Below are 24,376 nucleotides of genomic sequence, written 5' to 3' on the forward strand. Positions count from 1 at the left end.
CCCCCCCCCCCCCCCCCTCGCGACTCTCAGAGTTGGATCATACTATGATTTTGCTAACCTGCAATCTTGTTTTATAATCCTGTTTAGTTTTTTTGTTGTACAGGGTGGGCCATTTATATGGATACACCGTAATAACATGGGAATGGTTGGTGATATTAAAGTCCTGTTTGTGGCACATCAGTATATGTGAGGGGGCAAACTCCTCAAGATGGGTGGTGACCATGGTGGCCATTTAGAAGTCGGCCATCTTGGATACAACTTTTGTTTTTTCAATAGGAAGAGGGCCATGTGACACATCAAACTTATTGGTAATGTCACAAGAAATACAATGGTGTGCTTGGTTTCAACGCAACTTTATTCTTTCATGAGTTATTTACAAGTTTCTGACCACTTATAAAATGTGTTCAATGTGCTGCCCATTGTGTTGGTTTGTCAGTGCAACCCTCTTCTCCCACTCTTCACACACTGATAGCAACACCGCAGGAGAAATGCCAGTACAGGCATCCAGTATGCGTAGTTTCAGGTGCTGCACATCTCGTATCTTCACACCATAGACAATTGCCTTCAGATGATCCCAAAGATAAAAGTCTAAGGGGGCAGATCGGGAGACCTTGGGGGCCATTCAACTGGCCCACGACGACCAATCCACTTTCCAGGAAACTGTTCATCTAGGAATGCTCGGACCTGGCACCCATAATGTGGTGGTGCACCAGCTTGCTGGAAAAACTCAGGGAACGTGCCAGCTTCAGTGCATAAAGAGGGAAACATAACATCATGTAACAATTTCAAATATCCAGTGGCCTTGAGGTTTCCATTGATGAAGAATGGACCCACTATCGTTGTACCCCATATACCACACCAAACCATCACTTTTGTTGTTCCAACAGCCTTGGAGGGATCCATCCAATGTGGGTTAGTGTCAGACCAATAGCGGTGGTTTTGTTTGTTAACTTCACCATTCACATAAAAGTTTGCCTCATCACTGAACAAAATCTTCTGCGTGAACTGAGGGTCCTGTTCCAATTTTTGTTTTGCCCATTCTCAAATTCTGTGCGCCGATCTGGGTCATCCTCGTTGAGATGCTGCAGTAGCTGGAGTTTGTAAGGGTGCCGTTTGTGAGTAGCTAATATCCGCCGAAGGGATGTTCGACTAATGCCACTCTCCAGTGACATGCGGCGAGTGCTACGCTGTGGGCTCTTGCTGAATGAAGCTAGGACAGCCACTGATGTTTCTTCATTAGTGACAGTTTTCTTGCGTCCACATTTTGGCAAATCCAACACTGAACCAGTTTCACCAAACTTAGCAAGCAGTTTGCTAACTGTAGCATGGGAGACGGGTGGTCTCGTAGGGTGTCTTGCATTGAAATCTGCTGCAATGACCCGGTTACTGCGTTCACCAGATATCAACACAATTTCAATCCGCTCCTCACGTGTTAACCTCTTCGACATGTCAATGGCTGTGAACAAAGACAAACTTGTAAATAACTCATGAAAGAATAAAGTTACTTTGAAACCAAGCACACCATTGTTTTTCTTGTGGCGTTACCAATAAGTTTGATGTGTCACATGGCCCTCTTCCTATTGAAAAAACAAAAGGTGTATCCAAGATGGCCGACTTCTAAATGGCCACCATAGTCACCACCCATCTTGAGGAGTTTGCCCCCTCACATATACTAATGTGCCACGAACAGGACTTTAATATCACCAACCATTCCCATTTTATTACGGTGTATCCATATAAATGGCCCACCCTGTAGAACACAGAAAGTGAAAAGTACCAGGCGATAAAACAAAAAGTCAGAATACCCCTGAGAGCACATTTCAAGTTTCAGATAATGAGCAATGACAGATGAACAAGTGCAGATATTTTGTGTAAACACATCTTTCTGTAAAAGTACCACAAATCCAACTTAAACACTGTCATGTATTTCACTGTATCCAATGAACTCTGCCACATGCACACAATAGAAAACACAGTGGCTGAGGTTACAACAAAAAAATAAGCCTGTTTTAATAACTACAACAACTTTAATATTTCTAGTTACATGGCAGAATCAGACACAAATAAAAGCGTCTCATCAGCTGAGATCATCTTCCGTTAAAACCAGAAAAACAGGAAAGGAGATTTTTCAAATCTTTGCCAAGAGGGAAATTCTCCCTTCCCCCCAGCATTACAAATTTCCACAGAATCTTTTACATATTTCTGGTTTAGTCTCTTGTAGAGCAATTTCCAGAACATTCATTATGTTTTCCCTTTTCAGGTCTTCTTCTTAGCCTTAGGTATGACAGGAGGTGGCTCGATGTTGAGCTCTCGCTGGAGGTCCTCGAGGCTCTGCTCCCAGCGCCTTTCGTAGAAGATGCTGAGGACGCAGCGGGCACGCCGACCGCTCTGCAGAGCCCACGGGCCCAAAGATGTGAAGAGTGACTGTAAACGACTGGGAGAGGGCAACACAAAGAAGGAAGATGAGAGTGTCATATAACAATAATGAGGAAACCTGGCAAATAAACAACAAAGTCCCCTGATACTGAGGAAGTTCACAGGTATTCAATGAGGAAGACTTTATGATTTTCAGGAAAACAGCCCACATACATTTCAGTATCCCACACCCACGCACAGCTTAGTCACTTAATCTATTACAGGATTTTACTGTTTCCAGATGTTTTACTTTGAACTTTTTACACTGTATCCACTAAATCAGAGTACAAAAGGACTTTTGATCATCTCTGGTTTTTTTCTCCATTGTGCTGAACTGAAAGTGAAGAACTGTTATAAAGACGAGGCGGTCATTCGGTGATGACAGTAAATGCAAGTTTGGCTTCTGGGTAACTGAGATGGTTTATTGCTTTTTATTTCAAGAAACAATGACACGTCAAATACTCCAGAAATGGACCTAGATGGATTTACATACACTACATTGCCAAAAGTATTCACTCGTCTGCTTTCACAAGCATATGAACTTGAGTACCATCCCATTCTTAATCCATGGGGTTTAACATATTTGCCCACCCTTTGCACCTATAACAGCAGAGTGCATGCCTAGGTACTTGATTTTATTCACTTGCTGCCATGGAAGTGATCAGAACACCTGAAAATGATTTGGATTTGGGAGTGAACACTTTAGTCTACAATCTAACATTCACTTCCATCTCCACTTGGAGAGTGGTCCGGGTTTTCACTTCTCCCTCTGGCTCCCCTTTTTATTTATTACTCAACTATTTGTCATATTTAATGAGAACAACTGATTACAGCATTGAATTCCTTCCTGTTAAGCTTGCTGTTCCCCTTTTAGAACAATATTTATCTGATCTTTAATAGCTGGATTTCTTTCTCTCTCTCTCTCTCTCTTTTTTTTTTTTTAGCTAGATTTGTTGCAGGAAGAGAGCTGACTTAAACTCTGGGTTAGTTACCAAGGTAACAGATGCTCTGGTGGGGTTTTTCACTGAGCCCTGGTTTCTCTCCGACTCTTCCGTGTCAGCAGATGCCTGGTTCTCCTGGAGGTTTACTTCAGTTAAAAGGGAGTTTTTCTTTCATCCTGTTGGTCATTGGTGGGAAATCTTGTTTTTTTCCTCTGTGTTATTGTAGGGTCTTTACCTTACAACATAAAGCACACTGAGGTGCCTGTTGTTCTGATTTGGCGCTTTATAAATGAAACTGAATTGAATTGAAATACTGCATTAAAATGGAGAATCCTGGTATGAGAGCTCCACTGATGATGTCACATTTTTTCATAAGCTGCACAAAAATTTAATCATATAAGGAGTTTATACGGCATATACGGCAGCCTGTAATCAGATTCAACCCAGCACTTACAGAAATTTCAGCAAGTCAGTCAAACTGTAACTCTCCTGTTATCCCAACCATACCTTGCATTTAGCCGTAGTGGCCCCAGCACAGCTCCAAGAGCACACATGGGAAGCCCGGTCTGAGTAGCTTCAAACCATTTCACAGCGACTTCACCTGAACGGAAGAGACAGAAAAGGACACAAACATGCAAATTAAAGATTAAATTAGGAGAAAGAAAAGGAGAAGTTGTCAGCCAACAGTGTATTAAAATAAGTTCTGTGTAAACCCTATTTCTCTTCTCAGAGTTTTTGGCAGGTTTATTCTGATATAGAATCGGTCAAATAGGAGATGCCTGCAAAACTGCAAACTCAGGTCAACACTTTATATCAAATGGACTTAAAATGTAGGTTTAGAGATTTGTAGGTTTGTAGAGACAACTGGATGAGAAAACTTGGGAGAGAAGAAATTAAGTTCAAATCTCAAATCCAGTTTGGCTGTAAAACTGGAAACTTTTGTTCAGGCATGCACAGAATAACTCTCACTGACATACAATTAGGTATGCACTATATAAAGACAATGCATGGCTTGGCTGTGAAGTTTCTATAAATAAACTTTTACTTTGATGAAAGTAAATGTCAGAAAATAGCATTTTCAGATTACACAGAACTCGACTCACCCAGCATGTTAGTGGGCATGCCCAGTAAGGTGTGCAGCAAGTCGTGGACCTCTCTGTATCTCTGCATGACATAAGCTAGCTCCTCGTTGTCCACGAACTTCACGTCTGCTCTTGAGTCAGGAGTCACATCCTGAGGGAAAAATTAAAAAACGGAAGAAGGAAGGAAGCATGTTTATACCAAACAATAAGTGTTTACAAATGCACAAAAAAACAAGTATATATGCACATCACATAAGCAAATACTCACATTGTCCTCCAGAAATCTGAGGTATTCCCTGCCGAAGGAGCCGTCAGGCAGCGAAGCCATCTTTGTCAGATCGAGCGTAGACAGCCGGATCCTCGGCCTTTCTCTGCAAGATCAAATCAAATAAGAATAAAGCACAACACTAATTCCAAAAAAAGCTGTGATGCTGTGTAAAATATAAATAAAAACTAATGTAATGCAAGCTTAACCATATAGAATGTTTAAACTGAGAAAAACTGAAACCAGCTGTTGGACTTTTGGATTCCAGCTGCTCAGCAGTCCTGGGTCTTCTTTGTCATATTTTCACTTTAGCATCGTCTTGCTTTCAGGCCTTCCCTGAAAAAGATATCATCTGGATGGGAGCGTATATTGCTCTAAAATCTGTATATACTTTCAGTTGCTTGATGCCATCCACAAATGGCATGGTGAACCGTGTTCAAAATGACTTCTGGAAGTGTTGCAGCGCCACCTGACAGCCCAAAGACACCAGAAATTTAGTACTAATTTTGGCCTTGCGTATGTGCACAGAGATTTCTCCAGGTTCTCCAACTAAACTGTTGATGATGAGCAACTCAAAGTTTTCACAATTTTACACTGAGGAACATAAATTCTGAAACTGTTCAATGACTTGTAGATGCAGTTTTCTGCAGACTGGTGAACCTCGGACCAGCTTTACTTCTGAGGAATGCTGCCTCTTAAAGATGCTCTTTTTATACCCAGTCAGGTTCCTGCCATCAAATTATAAAAATAATACATTTTCTCTGTTTAAACATTTAATTTGTTTTGTATGTTCTATTGTGAATAAACTACGGGTTTATCAGATTTGCACATCACCGCATTGTGGTGTTTTTTCTTTTTTTACATTTTAAACAGCGTCCTTCGAAGACAGAACACATATTTTTAATGTGCCCGAAGTAGAAAGCACTATGACGTTCTGCCACACTGACTCACGTTAGGACAGCGTAGCCTTCAGGGTCATTTCTCATCCTGTCCCTGAGCTTTATGAGCGCTAGGTGTCCCGTTGTCTCCCCCAGGACTGCAACCATGTCTGTAAAGTACCCAGAGTTTCATGAAATCCAAGGGCACCGAGAACAACATCATGACAGTGCAGTGAAAAGTTTTTTTTATTGACAGTAAAGAAACCATGTGTTAATTCTAAACAGGTCACTACTGTTTACTCATCATGGAACCAATACTCAGAAACTTCACAAACTTTTAATCAGTCTGCTTTAAAGACGGAGCTGGGAAAGACCTCCGTGCCTGTGAAAAATGCATTTAAAAAAAAAAAAAAATCCATTTATTTATCAATTTATTTTTGGACATGAATCGATACTAAGCAGTGGATGTCATGAGAAACCTCACTAAATGTCAGCTGACAGGTGTTAAGACTCTGTTCCTTCATTGGAGTTTCAGGGTAACTAATATGTGGCTGTAATTTGTATTTAGTCTCATTTTTGTTTCCAAGACATTTTAAGTCACGTACTAAAGGTCTCCAGAGAATAAGCCCTTGAAAATGAATACAAAACGCTTAATGAGTACATGGGAAAAGAAACTAATCAGTGGTATCATTTCTGAAAAATGGAAAACAATCCCACAATCTGAAGCCACATCAAGGTCAGACTTGTTCACATCCCTATCAGTTGGAGACTGACTGACATCAGTTTTACCAAGAAGCCTGAATTCCTCAAAGTAGCAAAATACCAAAAATACACTGCTTTTTTTATTCTTACATATTTTGTGCTACTTTGTTCTCTTTTTTTTGGAGATCGAGAAGACAGTTTGTACAGTGAAAACACTGGCTCAAAAATACATGTAAAGGTTAGGCTCCGATCTCTGTGATTCAGACACAAAGGCAAAAAAGTTTAAATGTAAATGTTGGCACTAAATTTTATACAGTTAACTCCAAAGCCCCTCAATCCAAAAACAGCTGTGCTTTAAGGTTTATCCGTGACCTTGTAAACAGCACTTTGATTAAACATCCTCATCTTAACCGATTTATAGTCCCTAACACACAGAAAGAAAACCAGTGCACACGGAAATGCTCATGTGAGTGTCTCACCATGTCTGTAGGGGTTCTGCAGTGCCGCCACACCTGACCCAATGGACAAGAGAGCTTTTTGAACGGCGGTGGTGGGAATATGTCCAGGGTACAGTCCATCGTAGTGGATGTTTGCAAACTCAGTGCTGCTGCTGTGCAGCTGCTGAACACAAACTACTAAGGAAAAGATGGAGTGGTATTAAATGCTGCACTATTCTATAGAGAATATTTATTCTATTACTGTTATAACAAAAAATAACTAAACCGATTATTGATAGTGGAGTGTCTAAATACCAAAACCTTTATGGCAGGATAAACCATTCAGAGCATTTATTTGTAGTAACAGACTGCACTGCACATCAAAGTTATTAGAGTTAACTAAGGGAAAAAAAGAAAAACTTTTAATTAAGTAAAATTAAAATAAAAACTAGACTTTTGAAACAGAGTAAAACTAAATGAAATTACTTTTTTGAACCTGGAAAACTGACTAAAATTACATTTAAATAAATACAGAGGAAATATCCTCAGTAACTATCTGTTAGTATGGCAAATATTTTATAATAGCTGGGCTGATGAGGCATTGATGGATATGTGTATTGAGACTCTGGATGTCTTGAACAATGTGAATCAACTGCTTTCAAAAGATTTTTTTTTTTTTTTACTTAATTTTTATTAACACTTAAAAAATTAGTCATTCATTGTTATATTACAGTTGTCACATTTACAGTTATGGTGGCAGAATATAGGATTCACAAAATTACTTTTCTATAATAATAATAATAATAATAATAATAATAATAATGCTTAAATATAAATAAATCTAAAAATGAAAATTATAAATAGATAGATGAAGCTAATGTGTTTCTCTCCCTTCATTGTTCAAATAATGCAAAAATAGGTCTCTGTCTCCTCATAAACAAGTCTTTTCGAGATATGTTGCATTAGCTAGAGTTCCCAAATTCTAACTGCAACCACATATGATATGATGGAGGGCTGTGTTTCAGCCATCAGACGAGTTTTTATTGTAATACCTGCACTGATTTTCCTAAATCTTTCCTCTAATGTGTGGCCTCAATGGAACAAAGGTTATAGGGACTAAAAGTAACACTGAAACCAGTAAAATTAAGTATTTTCAAGCAATAAAACCTACCTGAACTTAAAGTGAAAAACTGATTGACGTAAGTGATAAAATCAAAAACTAAAACACAAAACAATAATGACAACAATGTTGGCTCCTTCTGAGAGAAGAAAGCCACAGTCCTGTCTTGTGTATGTGTTTTGGCAGAAACGTGTGCTTAATTTACGTCACATTTTGAGTCTGTACACGCCATGAATGATCTGCATGAGCTACATGAGCATAGATGGCTCCATAAACACATGGGACTCAAAGCTGGAGAACACTTTGATTTATATGAATTATAAATCACTGACATTCAGCACTGTCTAATGACATGTCAAAAGATCATCCCAGTGTAGGATGAGTTACATCCAGGTATATGTGTTGTTCGCCTGCTACAACGTTTTCTTAAGAGTGATTCAGTAAACAATGATGAACATTTCCCTGACGTTAAGCTAACAGTTGGTTGACATACTGCTAAGTAACGCGTAGTCCTGTGCCTGGTGCATGCTAACAGCGAGGCTCCCACACTACTTCTTCCCTTTATCAACTTACCACCAGGTTTATTTTTAAGAACACTAAGCTGTAACACAGAGGACACCTGCTTAAACTCGTACCTTTAGAAACTGTAAAACAGTGTCGCCGCCGGTTGATCCATCGGAAGGGTATCAGCGGCCACATTCTTTTGCGGTAGTACGCATGCGTGAGTGGAGCACTTGTTTTCGGCTTCGGAGCAGCCCAAACTACGTTGAGAGGGGTGGCTTTGGGCTTTCATATAAAAACCCAGCCGTTACTGCGCCCTCGCTAGCAGCAGTTAAAACTAAGTGCGCTTAGTGACACACCCGTCCGTGAATCATGATAAAGAGCGAGTTCTAAGTTGAGTTGCGTTTTCCCCTCGTTGAGAAACACAGGCCAGACTCCAAGGTTAGTCAGTTTGCATGCTGTGAATCCCTTCCTATAACTCACTAGCAATTAGCTGTCTGAGTAGGTAAACGTATAAGTCGTAAAAGCAGACACACTTTAATGTTAGCTGTTTGAAGTTCGCAGGTGCTCATTAAAATAATTAAAGTGTTTTTTACGTGCCAAAGTACACAGTTGCTTAATAAAAGCAATAGCCCAAACTCTAAAATAATATTTAAAATAATTACAGGAGCTAATCTCGTGAAACAGATGCAAAACAGCCTACATTACAGTGGCTAAGCTCTCTGTAAGCTCTCTGCTACTGAACGCGCTCGCCGGGTTTATATAGTTTCCAATGCTTACGTGGTAAGGGTGTAGCTAAGTTACGAGGTGAAATAGTGTCCGTGGTGGTGACGACTGTAAGATCCACTGACAGTCTTTGCGAACTCGGTGAGTAAACATTCAGGTTTGGGCTTTTGTATGAGAAAGGGTCTGAAGCACCCTGCATTTTCACACTGAACTCGCAGAAGTTCAGCGTTAACACGCAGGGAAATAACATGGCGAGCTGAGAGGACGAGTCTCCCCAGGAAGAGGATGTTTTTTAGGCTTTGAGCAACGTTGGGTGTAGCTTTAAAGAGCAGCTGTGGTTATTTGTCTGAGACAGAAGTTGAAATGTTGAGACTGAAATTTTGTACTCTTTTGTTGTTGTTGTTGTTGTTGCTTTATTTCGTTGTTGCTGGCTGTTTTGTTCGTTTCACAGAAAGGTTTATGCTGCTGTACATGACAAAGGTCACTTTTCAAGGTTTAGCTGTACGTAGGCCTCGTGTGTGTTACCTTTATATAACTTAAATTCTTGTTTCTGATATTTCAATGCACAGTGTTTCATTGTGTGTTTCTCTGACAATTATGACTAGTTTCCACGCGATCCAGTGATCGCGCTGAATTGATGTTGTAATTACAACATCATCCAAACACGAGCTTACATGTCTTTTCGCTCACAGCAGGTTGCCACAGCTTTTCAGTTAAGTTTTGTAAGAATGAAGTTAGGCTTGAACTTCTTATGCAATACCAGTAACAGAAAAGTTACTCATGATTTAATGTGAATGGGGTGAGTGGCAGAATTGAATTGCGTTCAAATAAATACACGCAGGAAGAAAGAGCTTCCAAAGAAAAGCAGCGTTTCCTGCCTTAATATAAAATTATTAACAGTGTATTCAAATCATATATTAGTATATGTTCAGGGTGAGATAAGTAAAACTCTAAAAATAAAGGTTCAACAGAAATCTAGATTTAAAACACACATACACATACAAGATGCCTAAGTATTTCATTTTGTTAGAAATTTCTAAGATTTAAGTAACAGTTAAGAGGTTAAATTTATGTGAAGCAAAGTTCAAATAAAAATGAAATGAAACTCTAAAAGCTGGATCTTTAGACAGTAAGCTGATCTTGGCTGTAATGTGATTCATCTAACTGAAGGAAGGAAGTTTGTAACTTAAATTCTTGTAGATGAGTTTGTAGGAAGGACACAAAGCTTCTTTTTTTTAGCTATGGGTATTTGGATTTACATATATTATGTTTATTTATTTGTTGAGTGATGTATTGGAGTTGGATTAACTATTTCCAGTTTCAGTGTTAATACTCCCACTGAAATTAAAACATAGGGGTTTTCCTTGCATCTATCTTTTGATTCAACATCCACTTTCTGTGTGGTCTTACTTCCCCCCATGAAAGTTAGTTGCTTTGTTTGAAAAGGATCTAAATTGGTCTAAGGAAAAATCCACCGAAAACAAGATTCAGATATGTTCTGCCTGGAGACAATGTCTGCAGAAAGTTCATTGAAAACTCGTGACCATCAGGACTGGTGCTGTTTTGTAGACACAATTTGGAATTTACCACTTTATTTCTTTGTGGGGAAAAAGCTGAGCTGTTTTGTTGGAATTGCATACATCATTCACATTTAGTTAAACATTAACATTTACTTTATGGGTGTTGTTCTGTTCACCTTAGGACCTGCTTTGACTTAAGAACATAAATGGTTGAATGGTGAGACAGCACTGTTAAGCTGTGTGGCTTTTGCACACAGTTTTCCCAGACTGAAAACATATTACCTTAAGCCTACAAACACCACAACCTTAAACAAGCATATTTTCAAGTTGTGACATGCAAAGGTGCACTTTGTCCACATTCTTTGCAGTTTTCTTTGACATGCAGGCATGTATTATATATAATTTATACACCTGTAAAACCCACTTACACATGCAGTGGGTGTGTGGAAATATATCAGTAAGAGTTGTCATCTGCTGGTTATGGGAAAAACAAACACTAGACATTCCCCACACATTTTTTCATAAGGGAATTTTATATACACACACACACACACACACACACACACACACACATATATATAAATTGCATAATGCCAACAGAATAAACATTTACAGAAATTTGTGACAGAAGGGATATTTGCAAAGACAAAATAAGCCCTGGTGCTGTTCTTTATGCAGTGGGTGAAATAACTGCCACTATATGCTGTAGTTTTAGTCTGAGGTAGACAAATGTAGGAAGCGTGAGGTGAACTGTGCCAGATTACTGGCAGTGATAAGTGATTAGGAAGCAGACAGTGCATAATATTCTGGTGTCTGTGAACCAGGTGGGGTGAGTTTTCTGCCAGTTGGGCATTTTCTTTATTCCCTTTTTTCTTCACAGATTTCAGTCTAAAATGATTTCCTACCATAAAGTACTTTAATGGAAGAATGATTTTAAACAGTTAGAATTAGTGAGGAAAGATATTGTTTAAATGTAAAAAATATGTTTACAATCTTCTGATTGCCAGAATATAACTCTTGATAATTTCTAAGACATACTGAACACAGTTAAAGGAGGTATTGTAACCAAAGACCATGAGGGTTTCCTAAATTTGGTGCCTTAATTTAACCAGGTATAAAATAATATAATATATATATATATGTAGAGAGAGGGTACTGGCATACCTTTTCCACTTGTAGAATATATTTTCAAAAAGGAGCTTCAAGGTAATGCATTTATAAATTGAATTCATGTAAAGCCCAGTTATTGATTACATTGGAAAATTTCTGTTTGGAAAGACATTTTTGCTGGACATTATATTTTAAAATGCAAAGATATTACATGTTGAACAGAATTTAGTTTTGTTTTAAAGTTGAGCTGATTGTGAATTTGATGCCAGCAACATGGTTTGAAAAAGTCAAGACACAAATTGTGTAATCTGGTGAAGCATCAAACATCTAATTGGGGTAATTGGAAAACAGGCAGCAGTGTAATTGGGTCTTAGTCTTTTAGAAGTAAAGATGCAGACGAACTGGGAACTCTGTGAGAGACTACCTGGGAAAATTTAAGCATAACTTCATTATCTGCTTTACAGGGGTTTTAAAAAATGAAGGCAGTCCAAGGGAGCTCAGGAAATTGCTGCACGGTCTCAGAAATACTTGCAGAAACAAATAATGAATCCAGTTTGTTGCTGCTGTCACAAATTGCAAATTATGCATAATTACTTAATTTTTTTACAAAGTTTACTATGGAAACAAGATACAGAAACATCACCAGCTTTTTTACACAAAAGCTCATTTAAAAGGTGAATTGGAAAACCGCCCAGAATTTGAAATTCCTTTTTGAAGTCATGGATGGAGTCCTGTGATGAAGTGGCAAACTGACCCTGACTCACCCCGGGTTGTACAACCAGTTCAGAAAATGGATAAATGGATTTATGGATGGAGCCTCCTGTAGGTTAAAGACAAAAACGGCACCATCTAGCTTGTATGTATAGTCGTTTGTATTAGTGATCGTGGCTTGAGTGACGTGCACACCAGGGAAGGCACCATTAATTCTGAATGACATGTAGATTTTGGAGTGACACATGCTGCTATCCAAACAGCTTTTTTGCCCACACAAGTTGAGCCACATTCTGCAAAGAGCAGTGGGATGCAACACATAACAAACATTTTCTGCATCGTAAAACCCAAATAATAAGTGCGTGAGAAAACGACTCAGTGACTCTTTTCGATCCCTGAATGCTTATAAATTAATAAAACGTAATGTAAATCGCTGGTAAAAATGCCTTTGCTCTACCCTTTGTACATGTTGGAGACATCAATTCATTTAAAATCTCAATTTCAGTATTTGATATATTTTCTTTGTGCCATTTTCATCAATATACAGATGAACTGATTATACAGCATCCTAGCATTTTAACAAAGGGGTCGTATAAATATTATAACTACACACCACTCTGTATGCATTAAACTTTAAAGAACATACAGGATGATAGGAGCGCAAACACGGTTAATGGTAAATTTGACTTAAGTAGCTAATGTTAAAAGGATTTTAAAAAGGGTCTGCGTCTTTCTCATCCCTTAATTTATGCCACTGTGTTTCACTGCGCAAACCTTCAGTACCCGCTATTACTTAGTTAAACTTACTCAAGTTGAGCACATGGTGGAGCTGTGGCCAGCACCCCTATAAGTGCCATTCCTGTAAGAAACCGTGACTTAAGTGATCTTTTAGTGTTAACGCTTTAAAGCGAGCTTGAAACTGAAACAAAGGTAACAGAAACTATTTGTGGAGGGTGAGAAATGTTGACAACATTGCAGGAAAAGTATTTAAAGGAAAGACCCAAAATACATGTGCTGTGCTGTCTGATGCCTGGCATCATCGTTTTTTCTGTGAAGTACAAAAGATATCAGCAAAGCTCGTGTAAATGCTGTGTTTGCATTTCACACCGCATTAAAGTGAGAAATATTTCACTAGTATTTCTCAGTAGAAAGATGCTTATCTGATTATTATCTGGAAATGCTGTACAACAAAGTTCTACAGTTTAAAGTTACTCAGCTATTTGTAAGCTGGACATACAAAGAAAATTGTCAGGGGATTTTTTTTAAACGGGTTTAGATACGTGTTTAAATAGATTAGGTTGTATATCCTGATGCTGCTTCTCCCACAGTTATGTTTATCCCACCAATCACAGGACTTTTTCTGGTAACTCAAAAAGAAAAAGTACCTATGTCTTCAAGTCATTTGACTTGCTAATCTTGTTTCAGCCGTTGCAGTGTTAAGCAGGGTTTTTCATATTTTTCAATATTATTACCATGCTTTTCTTTTTTTGTGTGGCATTGCTGGCTGTGCCAAGACTTACACAGTAGCGTGGACAAATATTTCCTCGAGGGTCACACAGATTCTCATGGTGATCTTTTAAATAGTTAAGCTTGCCAGCGGGTAATTCACTGCTAGTTTGAGTTTATATTCCATCTTTGCAGTTAGTTCCTGCCTGGTTTGTTGACAGCTGTTTCTCTGTGTTCTCATTAACAGGATATAGCACCAGATTGATGGAGAAGAATGGCCCGTATTTCTTTGGACTGTCCCAACTCTTTACCAGGGATTCCCCTCAGTGTCCTGTCAGTGCCCATGGAAAATAAATATAAATGTCAGCAATGTCTCCAGGTCCTGAGGAAGCCTGTCCAGGCTCAGTGCGGCCACCGCTTCTGTGTACACTGCTTCAAGCAGCTCACCAGGTAGACTGGAGGTCCTTAGACCAAACTGCTTACCCCGCACCTAATGCTTCCTATCTTACTGGACATGCTTCAGCACACCCTTTCCTCATCTTTCCTCAACTCTGGCAGTTTTGTCCAGACAAGATCAGTTATTAATGCAGACTCATGCCCCACATGATGGACCTGTCATACTGATGTCTGTGAATCACAAGGATGTGGTGTTGCTGATTCATTCTAAAGGTCTTCTTTCTAAAACCTTCTGAGTCATTCACACACTGGTGGATTGTTAATGCATGAGGTGTATTTGTAATGAATACCCAATCCAGTGTTTTCATTGCCTTATGTATTCATTACAGCGTAATCGTAATGAATATTAACGAAAACTAATACATGAGGAAAAACACTGGATTTGTAATGAATATTCACTACAAGTACAAAGAGGTGTCACACCAACATATTTGTAACGAGTATTTGTGATGTGTATTCGTTACAGATACATACATGGATACACTAATTCATTTCTAGTTGATGTCCATTTCAGTTATGTGTTATCTAATGTTTAATGAAAGTATAATTAAACAAAATGTGACAGAAAATGTGGAATTTTACCTTTTTTTTTTTTTAAACCACCAGACTCTTTGTTAATTCCCCAAACATTTACACAACAGTAACACAAGCGATTGTGAAATGTGTGGATTTCGCATGTGATTTGTCCGAGTGCTTTTATTTGTTTCAAAATAACCAGATCATGTACGTTATAAATTCACCATGTGATGTGACGCACACACACGTGCCCTTTGTTTATGCTTGTGTGTGTGTTTTGGTTATTTATTTAATCGCCTTCAAACTTGCTAAAGCAACTTTTTTTTTCTTCTTGTCTCACTGATATGATGCTTACAAGCTTCTTTTCATTTCCCTTGTATTGATTAAACGTTCATCTGCTCGAGCCGTAATCCACACTGGTCAGCAGTTGCTCCAGTTTTGGATCAGCAGGAAATTGTTGCTGACTGTTGGCGTCGAGCCGCTGCTTTTACAGTAAAGTCACAAACCTGTCTTGTTTGGTAGTTCTGGCCCAAAGCCATGTGAAGCCTGCCGTCAAGAGGAGATATACGAGGAACCCATTTCCATTCTAAACAGCAGTGAGGTAAGCCTTTATATGTATTCAGGTTTCAAATCCACCATCTTTGTTATGCTCGGAGTAGTCAGCATGTGATATGTTACTGCCCTTTAGAGGAAAAAATATGACTGTAATCTGGCGGGGGTTTCCCTAACCACACAATGCATCAATGCATCCTACTCTTGTCTGCTTTCTTTTAAGAGTCAGGGAACATTGAAGGCTTTATGAGTTCACTGATCTCTTTGTTTTTGCCCTTCCCCCCCACCCCCCACCTCACAGGCTTTCCCAGACAATGCAGCAGGCCGAGAAATAGCAAGCCTGCCAGCCAGGTGTTTGAACCAGGGCTGTACCTGGACTGGATCTATTAAAGAGTATGAGGTAAAGTATGAAATCTGTCTTTTCCTGTGGCATGGGCATTGCTGCTTTTTACCTGGGTGTAGGTTTACGCTACCATAAAAGAGCCTTGTCAGTATTTATTAATCTACGTGAGAGGGTAATCTGACCTATAATCTGCGTTCCCGGGTCACTGTGTTCCCTGAAAAAACCTCAGCTTTCATAGCAAGCACGCTCTGTACGCTAAGTGCTGCGTTGCTGCAAACAGGAAGTGAAACTTAACAGGCGGCTGGAAAGTCCCAGCCTCTCCTCATTTATCAACAAAAGCTCAGTGGAAAGTACCAGAATGGAACAACCCTGTTGAGCTTAGCGTGACTGGGTTACTGACCATTAAACTATAGAGCTGTTAAGGAAACTGCTTGTATTCATTCAGTTTAGCAGAAACCCAGATTTCATTGAACGCAGACTGGAGTTTGTAAAAATGCATGAAAGACACGTGAAGTAAATAAAGCTGGTTAGTGTGTGTTCGACTGAGCCTTGTGTGTGTGTGTGTGTGTCTGTCTGCAGCTGTGTTTCTACTGTAAGCATCAGTTGTAGATGAGCTACGTAGTTTGTGTAGTAAGCAGATGGCACCATGATGCTTACACTGTGAAAAAGATGTTTACAACAATTCTTGTCTGTTTGTGGTTTTAACTAAGCGTGCCAGTGTGACCTAATCTACATCAATTTTGTGAGTGTGCATGTATGTGCGCGTGTGTGTGTTTTTCACCTGGGAAATGTTAAAATGATATGCTGTTTAAATGAAAACGCTAGGCTAATGTGTGGGATTTGCACGGATTGGAAATGAAATCCCAAGCAATAGCACGCAGATGAATCTTCCTCTTATTAAAAAAACAATAAAAAAGAAGACACCAAAAGATCAAAACATGCCAATCTCTTATTGTTGCTTCGCAAACTATTATTATGCTGTGTGATACACCCACTTTGCAAATATTTTTGGCCTGGGATCTTAGTCACTGTCACTGTGTGGGAAAAGCTACAAATTGCTAGCCGCACACACCCATAGCGAGGCCTTCTGAAGCTGTGGAAAAAATAGTCACATCAAGGCGTTGGAGTGTTGTGCCGAGGACAGGGATGAGATTAGGAATCTTCTAAATGTGAGTCATTTTTATTGACGCGATCCGGTTCAAGATTTTTGAGCGTAGCAAGTCTGGAAAGTCAGCAGTCAAAGCGAAAAACAGGCTAACGTACCTGAGCTTCTGCTTCTGGGTCTGCAGCGTGCCTTTGGTAGTCATTGTGAAAGACGGCAACTTCCCTGTTGATTAACCCCACCTTAAGCTCCACCCCGCCTGTGTGATTCCCGGTATTTTTAAATGGCGAATACACAGCTTTAAATATATTTCTTTAATTATTCTATTTCCTCTTTTTTATTTTTGTACTTCTCTTCATTATAATTCTATTTCTATGGTACATTTTCATCCTTTTTTTTTTTCTATCAGATGTTTGTGGAGCTCGCTTTTTGTTTAAATTTCGTTTGCTTAGCATGTCATTCGAAAGTAAGAAAAGTGCATATTTTAATGGGGGTTGCAATGAAAAACAAGTAAATATCAAAATAATCTTGATTACAATCATGTGCGCAATCATAGAACCGTAGTTATCTCTTTCATGCTCAAACCAGTCTAGTGTGTTTTTACTTTCACTTTTTATGTCAGTTGGAGGTGTTTGTTTTTTTGTTTTTTTTTAAAGAACAAAACAAAACAAAAAAACACTTGTTTTTCCACATAGAAGCTAAGGATACACCCTGTACCAGAGCAGCTACACCTGCATTTAAACACGGTTATTTATCAGTGATTGGGAAGGGTTTGACCCAACTGTCAGTTTGCTCTTTCACGATGCTGAAAACCTGCTTTACACGTAACAAACAGGCAGTTCGAAAATAGTAACAAACAAAAAATGTCTGTTATTTTCAGGCTCAGCATGAAGGTCGCTGTGAATTCGAGCGGATACTGTGCGAGGGCTGCCAAACCCTTATCCTTCTCACGGAGAAGGACAGACACAATGAGAGAGAATGCGAGGCAAGAACTCTTAACTGCAAATACTGCAAAATGACCTTCAACTTCAAAGAGATAAAGGTGGGACATGAAGAGACTACACTAAAATACACTGTTTTTTGTTTTTCTTCTTCTTTGTTGGCATTAATGGACACAAAGTGACGTTCTGCTATACGATGCATTTCAGGCCCATGATGAGATCTGTCTGAAGTTTCCCATGCAATGCAAGGACTGTGGAAAAAAGAAGATACCAAGAGAAAAGGTTAGCGCTGTTACCTTCAATGTAATCTAAGTGGTTTAGGGCAGTCTCCTTATGATACTTAGTTTCTTTTTGACTAGGAGTCCTTCACTTCCACTTTCCTGTTGATGCACTGTTTATAAATGGTCTTTTCTCTTTGTTCATTCTGCCTTTCAGTTCAATGATCATGTGAAGTCTTGCGCCAAGTCAAAGAGCACGTGTCCGTTTAGTGAAGTGGGCTGCAAGTCTATGGTAGGTGCAGTTACATAATCACTAAACTCCTGTCTTATGTTTTATCGTAGAGGGTTGACCAGTGTGATCGAACTCATTTTTCTCATTGCGTTGTAGTATTTCGATACTTTTTTGTGGTTTAATAAGGAGTCTAAATGTATGTCCTGTACAGTAAGGTAGTAATGTGGCTTATACTTTTCCTGTTGTAAGTAAATTATGAAGTTGAAATCAGATGAAGGAGCTGGCCTGGCTAAAGTCACAGCATCACTGTTTGGTGTTTTTACTCTTCTGTTTTACATCAACATAAGATATGAGTGGCTGCTTTGTGCCTGATGTATGCCGTGAATCTGTGTAGAGCGTATGATGTAGCCTACGTAAGCGGCACACACTGTTTCCAGTATTTATACCTGTGCAGACTGTGTAGTTATACTGATTATAGGGTTTCAGGAGCGTAGATTTAACACAGAAGTCTAAAACCACTGTTAGAGGTTTAACTTCCAAAAGAGCCAGGGAGTTTCCAACTAAACAAGGCTAATCATCTCCCACCAGCTGCTTTGTATTTGGAGCACAGATAGATGTGCGTTATCTCGTGAAAGCTAGAATATGTTGCACACAGAAAAGATTTTGGTGGGGGTCACTGGATAAATTGGTCTCATTGCAGAGCAGATTTAATGCTATTAAATGCATTTTCTCATCTCCTTCTTCCTAATGTGTTCCCTGAGGTTAGTCACATGACCCTTTCACATGAGATATTTCGCGCTCTGTGCTTTCGTCAGTAGTTTAAAGTTGGCTGAGCTCAGGTTGGCAAATGTGATGTGATATGATATTATACCCAAGCACCAATGAGAGTTTAGGAGCCTTTGAATCAAACCATCGTGGCAGTTAAGGAGGTGTTTGCTCAGGAAGCCGTCTAAAAGATTAGATAAGGCTGTTTCTTCAGTTCTTCTAGAAGCAATCAGCACTACTCAGCAGGCATCTTAAAAGGCCTCCAGACACATACTTAGAGCTATTTTAAGCTTTATCTAAATTGGGTTTACTTTCATTGAGCCAACAGAACAAAAGAAACTGCATGTAAATACTCAAAAGTAAAACCTGTTTAAAAATATATAAAAAAATTCCCCGCTCGCTCTCGCGGGCGGTCTATCCTTCAAGCTTGGGTCCTCTACCAGAGGCCTGGGAGCTTGAGGGTCCTGTGCAGCATCTTAACTGTTCCTAGGACTGCACTCTGTGGACATAGATCTCCAATGTTGTTCCTGGGATCTGCTGGAGCCACTCGCCCAGTTTGGTAGTCACCACACCTAGAGTTAAATTTGTCCTACTGAAGGCACAAACTGGACACCACAGCTCAAGCACTCGCCTGGGACTAAAACTAACTGGTTTGACCTTTGTCTCAATAAAACTTAGACGAGCTCTCCCGTGTTTCTGTGTCAGGTAGAGAACGGGAAACTCTGTGACCACGAGGTCAACAGTACTATGGAGCACTTGCGTCTGCTGCTGCCTCTGGTGCTGTCAGCGACTCGGGCTCGCTCAGAGGGCTCTGGTGCCGGGGAGTGGCAGGAGGACTCCGGAGTGGGCCTGTACAGGGATCCTAATGAGGGAGCCGGGCCCACGACCTCCGTGCAGTCTGTTGACCTGGAAAAAAAAGTGAGTCTCAACAGATTTGATGTCGCTTGTAACCACTCTGTTCATTTTGTGAAATGAGAAAATAATCATTTGTTGCTTCTTCTTTTTTCTTTCACCAATAGGTGAACGCTTTAGAAAACATCGTGTGTGTCCTGAACCGGGAGGTGGAGCGCAGTTCTGTTACAATGGAAGCATTCGCACACCAACACCGCTTAGACCAAGAGAAGATTGAAAATCTGTCTAACAAAGTCCGACAGCTGGAGAGGACGCTGACCATGAGAGACTTGCAGCTGTCTGAGACCGAACAGCTGGTGCGCGAACTCCAGTTCTGCACCTACGACGGAATATTCGTCTGGAAAATCTCCGACTTCTCGCGCCGAAGGCAGGATGCCGTGGCTGGTCGAGCGCCTGCAATGTTCTCACCAGGTAGGATGGAAAAACATCACGGTTGTACACGTGTGGTATGCTTTTAGGTGAGAGGGATTTTTCTGTTTTGTTTTGAGGTCATACAGTTCACATGACATTATCTTCTGGCGTGTAGACGGAGGGGAATTCCACGCCGCTACACCCTTGTTGTTCTTCAGGGAGCGTGCATGGCTCTGCTGATTTCACATGATGCTGTTTTAGGCTCCGTTTCCATTTCTGACGCTTCTTTTTTTTTTTGTTTTGTTTTTGCACGCAGCTTTTTACTCCAGCAAATATGGCTACAAAATGTGTCTAAGGTTGTATTTGAATGGTGACGGGACGGGCCGGGGAACGCACCTTTCGCTGTTTTTCGTCGTCATGAGGGGAAAGTGCGACGCCCTGCTCAAGTGGCCGTTTAGTCAGAAGGTGGGTAACCGTTTTAATACATTGACGCACGAAACTCTCGATGAGCGGCACGAAACCAACTCCTCTTCTCTTTTTCTTCCCCGCCAGGTGACTCTGATGCTCTTGGATCAGAACAACAGGGAGCACATCATCGATGCTTTCCGACCGGACGTCAGCTCCTCGTCCTTCCAGCGGCCGATCAGTGAGATGAACATCGCCAGCGGCTGCCCACTCTTCTGCCCGCTGGCCAAACTGGCCGGAAAGAGCCCTTACCTCAGAGATGATACAATTTTCATTAAAGCCATTGTAGACCTGACAGGCTTATAAGGGTGTACTGTGGAAGTAACACCAAAAAACTCTGTTTTGTTTTGCTTTGTTTTGTTTTTTTAAATACAAAAACACAGAAACAAAAATCTAAACCAAATAATTAATCTTTTTAATAATAATATTAATAATAACAGTAATAATAATATATATATATATGACAAAAATACAATGTTATTATCATATAGGTTACTATATTTATATATTATCTCATTAAAATCATCATTAGGATGTCATTACACCTTGAGGGCGTGCGATGTGACATCTGCACTCATTCCGAGGATCCATCTGCAGTGAATCAGTGAATCAGCGGTGGGAGCTGAGAAAAGCTCTCTGAGGAAAAAAGGGTCTGAAGTCATCTGTTATCCTGATGTTACCCTCCTTATATCTGTATTGCATCTTGTAGATGATAATTTATCTCTTATATTATAAGCAGCCTAATATCATAATAGATATAATACACCTTCTTTAGCTTTGTGTGTGTTTTGATTTTCCCACCACTGTGAGATTATCTCCAGTTACTATTTATTTATGGCTCGAGATAATTAAAGTTAACTAGTTCTAATAAAATGTTTTAGTTTTAAAGGCACATACTTAGACAAATGGGAGATGTGTTTAGTTTTAGCCTGCGTTAGCTCTCATGCAGTATAGGAAAACAACGACCAATGAAAACCAAACAAGCGCTGATGGAAAGGAATCAAAAATACTAGATTATAAAAGCTCTCGTGTTGATGAGGTCGTGGTGCGTGCACTTGTCACTTAAACGGCTCGATCTGGTAAACATTTTATATCAAATTTTAAATGAATCTAAAGGGGATAAGACAATGATAAAATATGTAGCCTGTTTCAAATAATCCCTTAATACTGTATTACTAAATAATCCTGAAGCATCTACTGTTACACAGAGTAGCAAATATATAAATAAATATATATATGTACACACTTTATTGTATTATGTCAGTGCTACTGCTAACTATAATGCCTGATCAGTTGTACTCATACTGTACTCAATCATATAAAGTTAGTTTTGAATCTTTCATGACTTTGATGACTGGTGATTATTTATAAAGTGTTTTAAGGGATGCTAAAGTACCATTTGACCATAGGTACATTATTAATTTAACCATTTTTTGTGTGTGTCATTTAAGATAAAATTTCACTAAATTCTATTTGATTTTAATTAAAAGTTCATTTAAAGCATAACAATACTATTTCCTTGTTTTATTTTTGTCTTCTTCTTTATGACTTGTTTTTTTAATTCTGTTTAAACCTAAACAGGATTAATTCATTATTAAAAATTAATAATTGTTGGATGTAGCAACATGTGAAATGTAGGCACAAGGGTGTAAGCACCACAGATAATTTAAGTCAAAAATATCTTGTAAACAAAAAAAAAAGTTGGTTTTTTTTAACCACATGTTTTCTTATATTTGTCTTTTTTTTCTAAAATAACCACGTGTGAATGTGAAAATCCCCCCCACACACACACACAGGAATAACACTGCAGGTGATTCCTTTTATGTAAAACTCTGATGCCTTCTCCTAAAACAAACGGATGATGCAAACTAGCAAGGTCGCTAACGAGAAGAAAAAAAACCCAAGCACCACGCTGAAGGGTCGAAAGCAAAGAAACATAGCTGTGTTTGTTGTGCTGTGTTTGTTGTGAATATAGATGTGGTGTACCTGTTTTTCCTTGCTTCACGTTGTTCTAGGGGAACTCCAGCTATTTCACATATAAAAGGTTTGATATCCAAAGTGCTCGTCAGCCCATTCTGTTGTCAAGGAGGCGCTTTAAATGATGGGAAATGTGTGAACTTTTATTCATTTTAGGGCAGAGTGTGAACATAAAACCAAGTTTAAGTAGCCTGTTTAGCAAAACATATGCCGGCCTTCCTGCCTTGCAAAGAAACACAAAACCTGCTTTGGTGAATGCCCAAATCAGCAGAAGCAGTGTGCACAGCTGTTGTTGCACCTTTGACTTCTGTGAGGCTCTAATAGAGGTCCAAAGAGTTTCCGATGTAAGTGTATGACAGTTTAATAACAACCTCTTCCACTCAGACCTTGTAGATCTGAAGGTACTGAGCTCACTGAACAAATTCCTAAGAATGAGTGAAATGTTTCACTTGGATTATGAAATTTAAGACCACTCTGCTTCCCAGCAGCCTCAGCAATGCCTTTGTACCTCAGGCTAACATTGGTGAAAACTGAAAATGTTGACTGTTAATGTGTAGCATGTCAGTGTGCTGAATTACAAATAAAACCAGAACTGCAACTCAAAGCGGTAACCCTTTTATTTTAACCAGTCCATTTAAACCATGTTTCAGCCACTTTTTAGGGTTCATGTCAGTCACATCAGCTTCACCACACAAAGCATGTTCACCAAAAATGAAACCCCACTAGTATGATAGAAGAACACAAAATGACTCATTATACATGCCAGTGATGGTCTTCACTGAGGCTGTGGAAATGCCTCATCATGCTTGAGATAAATGTGGTTGGAAAGAACCTGCCAGAGGGACGGCGCACGTGTGATCGATGACTACGTGAGGAATGAAAATCTTTCTTCTGAAAGCCCCTGGGTTAGATTCTCAAGTATTTAGATGGTGACGCACTTTCTAATCTAATCTTCAAAGTCAGAGGCTGTGAGGTCACCAGATGATATCATAACAAGTGCAGCTGTGCCATGTTTTTGACCTATTTTTATTTTTTTCGAGCCCCCCCAATAACTGAAATTAGTTATTGCCGGTAACTGTTGATCCACTAACCTACACACAGCTATAACTGATACACTTTGGTTGATGCTTTTGTTCTCACCCATGTCCCAGAGTTATCATGTATTGTTTCTTAGATGGTGACCAAGAGTGAGTGCTAAACAAATGACACGAAACTGAAACCGTACAAAAGTAAACCCCCTTACTTATCACAACTTAAAATCCACGGAACAAGGAACTGTTCTAGTTTAAATGTTTTAGAGATGTAGTCTACAGTAAAGTTGCGACACTGAAGAAAATCACCTACATATATAGTTGAAATTCATTTCATTTGAAAACACCCGAATGTTGCCTGTGCAAGCAGGTGTGTCAAACCAAACTCTTTGCTGTCAAATATCTAAATATACAAACTGAATTCTAAAAAATCTGCAACACTGTGTGAAATTTAAATAAATACAGAATGCGGTGACTTTGTAAATCTCATTAACTCATTTTTTTTAAATTCATCATAGAGCATAAAAAATATTAAATGTTTAAACAGACATTTTATTGTTGCATAAAAAACATGAGCTCATTTTGAATTTGATGGCAACAACATCCCCTCTTCTGTCAACATCTGGAAGCGAACACACCAGCTACTGGGCTCTTTCTGGTT

General features: G+C 39.3%; 2 protein-coding genes across 5 annotated transcripts; one reads left to right on the plus strand and one right to left on the minus strand.

Annotated features, from left to right (window-relative positions):
- Positions 1-1,985: 1,985 nt before the first annotated feature.
- coq4 (coenzyme Q4 homolog (S. cerevisiae)) lies at positions 1,986-9,332 on the minus strand. 3 transcript variants are annotated; one of them, XM_087843729.1, is made up of 7 exons: positions 9,122-9,332; positions 6,763-6,918; positions 5,655-5,751; positions 4,707-4,809; positions 4,460-4,589; positions 3,864-3,957; positions 1,986-2,434 (listed from the first exon to the last, which is right to left on the minus strand). In XM_087843729.1, the coding sequence occupies exons 1-7, from the start codon at positions 9,315-9,317 to the stop codon at positions 2,257-2,259; spliced, it is 954 nt and encodes a 317-aa protein (XP_087699855.1). In that variant the 5' UTR covers positions 9,318-9,332; the 3' UTR covers positions 1,986-2,256. The 3 variants fall into 3 exon arrangements, with proteins under 3 accessions (XP_087699855.1, XP_006789018.1, XP_006789017.1); XM_006788955.3 differs by lacking the exon at positions 9,122-9,332 and adding an exon at positions 8,476-9,060 and having other exon boundaries at positions 6,763-6,915; XM_006788954.3 differs by lacking the exon at positions 9,122-9,332 and adding an exon at positions 8,476-9,060.
- traf2b (Tnf receptor-associated factor 2b) lies at positions 8,601-23,274 on the plus strand. 2 transcript variants are annotated; one of them, XM_006788952.3, is made up of 11 exons: positions 8,601-8,782; positions 14,102-14,304; positions 15,349-15,427; positions 15,680-15,778; positions 17,704-17,865; positions 17,972-18,046; positions 18,200-18,274; positions 19,685-19,897; positions 19,999-20,302; positions 20,559-20,707; positions 20,795-23,274. In XM_006788952.3, the coding sequence occupies exons 2-11, from the start codon at positions 14,129-14,131 to the stop codon at positions 21,011-21,013; spliced, it is 1,551 nt and encodes a 516-aa protein (XP_006789015.2). In that variant the 5' UTR covers positions 8,601-8,782; positions 14,102-14,128; the 3' UTR covers positions 21,014-23,274. The 2 variants fall into 2 exon arrangements, with proteins under 2 accessions (XP_006789015.2, XP_006789016.2); XM_006788953.3 differs by lacking the exon at positions 8,601-8,782 and adding an exon at positions 9,056-9,208.
- The last annotated feature ends 1,102 nt before the right edge of the window (positions 23,275-24,376 follow it).

Source organism: Neolamprologus brichardi, chromosome 7 (assembly GCF_056152115.1).
Source record: "Neolamprologus brichardi isolate AB-2024 chromosome 7, ASM5615211v1, whole genome shotgun sequence".
NCBI lineage: Eukaryota > Metazoa > Chordata > Actinopteri > Cichliformes > Cichlidae > Neolamprologus > Neolamprologus brichardi.

Excerpts from the sequence above, each read along its gene's own strand:
- coq4 (XM_087843729.1), bottom strand. The coding sequence starts at position 9,317 with ATGTTATTTCCCTGCGTGTTAACGCTGAACTTCTGCGAGTTCAGTGTG. Across the intron at positions 5,752-6,762 it reads GCAGAACCCCTACAGACATG|ACATGGTTGCAGTCCTGGGG; the intron begins GTGAGACACTCA and ends GGTACTTTACAG. Across the intron at positions 4,590-4,706 it reads TCAGATTTCTGGAGGACAAT|GATGTGACTCCTGACTCAAG; the intron begins GTGAGTATTTGC and ends TTTTTCCCTCAG.
- traf2b (XM_006788952.3), top strand. The coding sequence starts at position 14,129 with ATGGCCCGTATTTCTTTGGACTGTCCCAACTCTTTACCAGGGATTCCC. Across the intron at positions 18,047-18,199 it reads AGAAGATACCAAGAGAAAAG|TTCAATGATCATGTGAAGTC; the intron begins GTTAGCGCTGTT and ends TCTGCCTTTCAG. Across the intron at positions 20,708-20,794 it reads AGTGGCCGTTTAGTCAGAAG|GTGACTCTGATGCTCTTGGA; the intron begins GTGGGTAACCGT and ends CTTCCCCGCCAG.